General features: G+C 40.6%; 1 protein-coding gene across 1 annotated transcript in view; it reads right to left on the reverse strand.

Annotated features, from left to right (window-relative positions):
* Positions 1 to 3,452: 3,452 nt before the first annotated feature.
* Positions 3,453 to 5,183, reverse strand: part of CCDC3 (coiled-coil domain containing 3) — a 122,992-nt gene continuing 121,261 nt past the window's right edge. Inside the window, exon 4 of the mRNA XM_034644058.1 lies at positions 3,453 to 5,171. Within this exon, the coding sequence (XP_034499949.1) occupies positions 4,965 to 5,171 (207 nt within the window). The 3' untranslated portion in view covers positions 3,453 to 4,964. The remainder of the gene's footprint in view (positions 5,172 to 5,183) is intronic.

The raw sequence follows: 5,183 nt of genomic DNA on the forward strand, positions 1-5,183 counted from the left end.
ATAACTGGACCTGGGGATGTATTAATCCGTTTCACCTCTTTCACTCAACTTCCTCCTCTTCCTAAGTAACCAACAGTTTATTTCCTGTATCTTTGGGTCCATTTCTGGTTTTTTGTTCATTTGCTTTTTAGATTCTACATATAAGTGAAATCATATGCTATTTGTCTTTTCTGTCTGCCTTATTTCTTAGCATAATACACTCATCTTCAATTTCTTTCACCAATGTCTTACAGCATCAGTGTATAGATCTTTTATCTCTGGTTAAATATATTTCTAGGTATTTTATTCTTTTTCATGCAAACATAAAAGACATTGTTTTAATTTTACATAGTTCTGTATTAGTATATAAAAGTGAAAGATTTTTGTATATTGATTATCCTATTTGATTTGTTTACTCTTAAATTTTTTGGTGGTGTCTTTAGGGTTTTCTATATATAACAGCATGTCATCTGCAAATATTGACATATCTGCATCTTCCAATCTGATTTGAATGCCTTTCATTTCATTCTCTTGTCTAATGGCCACAGCTAGAACTTCTAGTACCATTTAGAATGAAAGTGGTGAGTGTGGACATCCCTGTCTTATTATTGATCTTAAAGGAAAAGCTCTCCATTTTTCACCACTGAGTATGATGTTAGCTTTGGGTTTTTCATATACAGCCTTCATGGTGTTGAGGTACATTCCCTCCATACCCACTTTGTTGTAGTAGTTATCATAAATGGATGTTTATTTTGCCAAACACTTTTTCGGTATCTATTGAGATGATCAAATAGTTTTTATCCTTCCTCTTGTTAATAGGAAAATTATATGGAATCCCTCCAAATAAGCTCTCATTTCTGACATGCATTGGGCCTTTGTGGTGAATATTAGAAACAAAAATTATTCTTATATCAATTGGTGCTTGCAGAGTGTCAAGAACCAAGCTAAAAGTATTCCAAGGAATGATTTTATTCAATCTTCTAACAGACTTTGAGGTAGAAGTGTTTATTATCCTCATTTTACAAGAGGAAGTATAAAGAGTGAAGTCAAGATGGAGTCGAATCCTTGACTGACTGCCTACACTACCTGTGTTCACTGGACAATTCACTTAATTAATTCCAGATTCCTCTTGAAGCATGGGCAACAGGATCACTATTTTATAAAATCATTAGAAATAGTAAAATAGCCTAATACACACTGAGTTCTTGATTTTAAAACCATTTTAGAATATGAACTGTTGTTGAATCAACAATTTATCATCTGTCCCCTAAGAGAGATGGGGCCTTGCACCATAGATATGAGAATCACCGTTAACCTCTGTTACCAGGCAGGTACCAGGAATAGTGTGACATAGCCTGGCATCAAAAAAAAAAAAAANTTGTGGTGAATATTAGAAACAAAAATTATTCTTATATCAATTGGTGCTTGCAGAGTGTCAAGAACCAAGCTAAAAGTATTCCAAGGAATGATTTTATTCAATCTTCTAACAGACTTTGAGGTAGAAGTGTTTATTATCCTCATTTTACAAGAGGAAGTATAAAGAGTGAAGTCAAGATGGAGTCGAATCCTTGACTGACTGCCTACACTACCTGTGTTCACTGGACAATTCACTTAATTAATTCCAGATTCCTCTTGAAGCATGGGCAACAGGATCACTATTTTATAAAATCATTAGAAATAGTAAAATAGCCTAATACACACTGAGTTCTTGATTTTAAAACCATTTTAGAATATGAACTGTTGTTGAATCAACAATTTATCATCTGTCCCCTAAGAGAGATGGGGCCTTGCACCATAGATATGAGAATCACCGTTAACCTCTGTTACCAGGCAGGTACCAGGAATAGTGTGACATAGCCTGGCATCAAAAAAAAAAAATAGTGGTCTGGAGTCACACAAGGGCATTCACATTCAGACACACTTTGGAGGCCTAAGAAACTACCCCACACTAGCTGTGGCTCACATGCTGACAGCTCTGACTCCCTGGTCTGTAGTTGAAATATTCTGCCTATTTATTTTGTGACTGTGGGGTCTGAGAAGGCAAAGTGACTTTTCCAAAGTAGAACTCAACAGTGGTCTGCAACTCAGAGATAATGCTACAACAGATTGGTTAAGCATATCAATTTTGAAGTACTTCTTGGATTCTTCTTGCATAAAAAATTCCTAGGAGTACAATAAACAGGTTGCAAGAGCTTCAGTAAGATGACAGAGCAGCAGATAACAGGAACCTGGGGAGTTCGCTTTGGCAACAGATTCAAATGTATTTTTGCAGACCTTGATTAATGAAGTTTCTTGTCCCCTTGTGAGGGGAAGACCCAGATACCACTGCTTTTCTGCAGGTGTGTCAAAAGGTGGGAACCCTGGGAAAGAGAGGGTCAAGCCATATCCTCCAGGGAACATCAAAAGCTATCTGAGCTCAGTGTCCTACGTGCCCCAGCTGTTACTCACAGATGCTTCCCCAAAAGGATCTCAAGTGCTTTTCCAGACCAAAGCTGGAATCTCCCTGACCCAAAAGAAACACACATCACCTTCCTGTTGTGGCTGAAATATTGCTCATATTTATTAAAAAGGCAGAACATAATGCATCTGTAGGGATCCAGGTTCCACAGTTCTCAAAACAGTAGTTGTAAATCAGCCTTAGGCTTGTCATTCCCTTGGGTGGAAGCAAAAGTGCTTTAATGAAATGGCCCCAGAAAAACTAAGCTATTGTACCATATTATGAAGGCTACAGCTAATAAAGGAGCAGCAAAAGCTTGGAAATGAAGCAAAAGCTTCCATTCTCTCCAGTCCAGAGTGCAGACATCTCTCTTTGAGCAGTAGCCTCAAGTGACATAGGTCCATCCTCCCAACCAGCTCAAGAATGTGGTTTTCCTAAAGGCAGTGGAAGGGAAATCTGACAGTATAATTGCCATTTTCAATGGACAGGACAACATAACCAGGTGCTGCAGTGTCTGGAGTGGTCTAGGGGGAGATTTCCTGATGAGGAACCTGAAGGTTCTATCTGGAACAGCATTCTGGAGGTCCATCAGAAGACAATCACTCCGTTGCCTTCTTAAGAACATACCTGTGACTGGATCAAATGTACCTAAATTAAGGGATAGTGGATACTCTTTCTACTTGTAGTACTGTCTTTAAAGATTTCTTTCCAAACCGGGTGAAGTGCTCCTGTACAAAACCTGACACACTGACAAGTGGGCTCATGTGCAAACATTACTCCCAGGGTTGGACAGTCCTGGTGGATGGAAAGTGTGTGCATACAGAAGCAGAGATTGGAATGCCTGGAACCCTGTCTGGTATTTCCACCATAAGCATCTTTGCCACAAGCATTTTCACGGCATAACTCATCGGGCCAGAAGGCAATTTGGCCATAAAACAACAAAAAAAGAGGGACTTTACTAATCTCTTCATTATGTCCTTTTTAAGAGAAGTATCCGTTTTCCACATCCTAGAATGCGTATTTTTAACTNTAAAACAACAAAAAAAGAGGGACTTCACTAATCTCTTCATTATGTCCTTTTTAAGAGAAGTATCCGTTTTCCACATCCTAGAATGCGTATTTTTAACTGAGCTTTGTATTACATTGTGAAAGCTTTCTACATTACTGTTCATTCTTAGCAAAATGATGCATGTCTGTTGATAGATGTTCAAAAGTTCTATGGGACATGCAAAAGAAAAGCTGTAATGCATTTCTGAGTTATAACTGATAAACTACCATTTTGTATTACAGTATGGTTTGCAATCTGGCCTTATAGTCTTATTTCACACTTCCAGTTTGTATACTGTATTTTCTATCAGGTTGATATATGGAGTTATCATCCACTGTTTTAAGACTACCATGTATACTGGTCACAGACCACTAGGAGGGCTAAGACTCATGTAATATAAAAATGGGAATGTAGTTTGGTTTCATTTCTCTATTGACAATCATTTTCTGACAGCAAAATTGCCTTACAGCCAATTTACTTCGGTGGTGAAAATGCTTGCATCAAGCCTCTGTAGACCTGCCTGGAACAAGCTCTTTGGGTGCTTGGATGGGAATGAGGCAAGGTCACTTGATTCCAATAGGTAAGGAGATATCTTTGCAGAACAGAAGTTAATAGTGTACTGAGTCAACTCACCTCAAATTCAGAGCAGCTGGAAGGAGTTAACGAGCAAACAGTAAGTTTGCCTTCAGTAGGGGCTGAGATCTTGCTCAGGCTCTCCCAAACTCAGGAGCGCGGTTTGATAAAACATGACCAGTCCACAAAGGCAAGTCCCGTTTAGATTAAAATGACGCATAGGTATCCTCTTTAGCTCCGGGTAACTGGTGTTGGAAATTGGGTAGAGTTCATCTTGTTCAGTTACCTGCTGCCATGCACTACCCCCCCAACTCAGTGTACTACCTGTTATGAGCTATGCTTCAGCTGTGAGGAAATGCTGGCTGGAGTAGAGACACCACCATGCACATGGTTATTGGCAGGCATCCTTGGGTGCTCTGCAAGGCTGCCATCCTCCCACCGAAAATGTGGCAAATGCGACACCAAAGGTTCCAAGACTTGTTGCAGATCCCTTCTTAAAACTAATCATGGTCCTGGAGTTCAGAGCTGGAGATAGCACTGCCTCTCCTCTGAAATAAGGCTGAACCCCTTGTTTCTTGTACATCTAGAGATTCTAAAATATTTTTTCCACAGTAAGTACACTGTCCATTGTGCTCCTGAAAGCTGGAGACAGGCCCTAGGCAAGCACCTGACATTCCAGGATCATGCTGCCTCCAGACTTGCAAGCACTTAAGTCTGGGAGCGAGGCTGAGAAGGGAAGGAGCCCAGCAACTAGGAAAATTAGCAAGATTTGCCCCTTCAAGTAACTAGACACTATCAAATGCATATTAAAAACATCTACAAGAGTTTTTGCCCTATGTGCACATTAAAACCTACCATCATTTTACATTCCCTGGCAAGAGGCAACATGTTCCAGCAGAGCCAGGCTAGGCCACTACTCAGTCCTTGCTACCCCCGCAGGTAGGTGGCACCGGGTGGCTCCTGCCCCAGGGCATTAATGTGTGGGAGGGCACCTGCTGCAGCCGCTAACTTCTCGCCGAGCTTCTGGTTCACCAGCTCCAGGTGGCGACCATTCTTCCGTGCCTGCCTCAATGACCTCTTGACCTTCTTCACCCGATCCCGAAGCTGTTTGTTCCGCTTCTCCAGAGTGGCCACCTTCTGCTGCAG

Source organism: Ailuropoda melanoleuca, chromosome 15, assembly GCF_002007445.2.
Source record: "Ailuropoda melanoleuca isolate Jingjing chromosome 15, ASM200744v2, whole genome shotgun sequence".
Classification (NCBI taxonomy): Eukaryota; Metazoa; Chordata; class Mammalia; order Carnivora; family Ursidae; genus Ailuropoda; species Ailuropoda melanoleuca.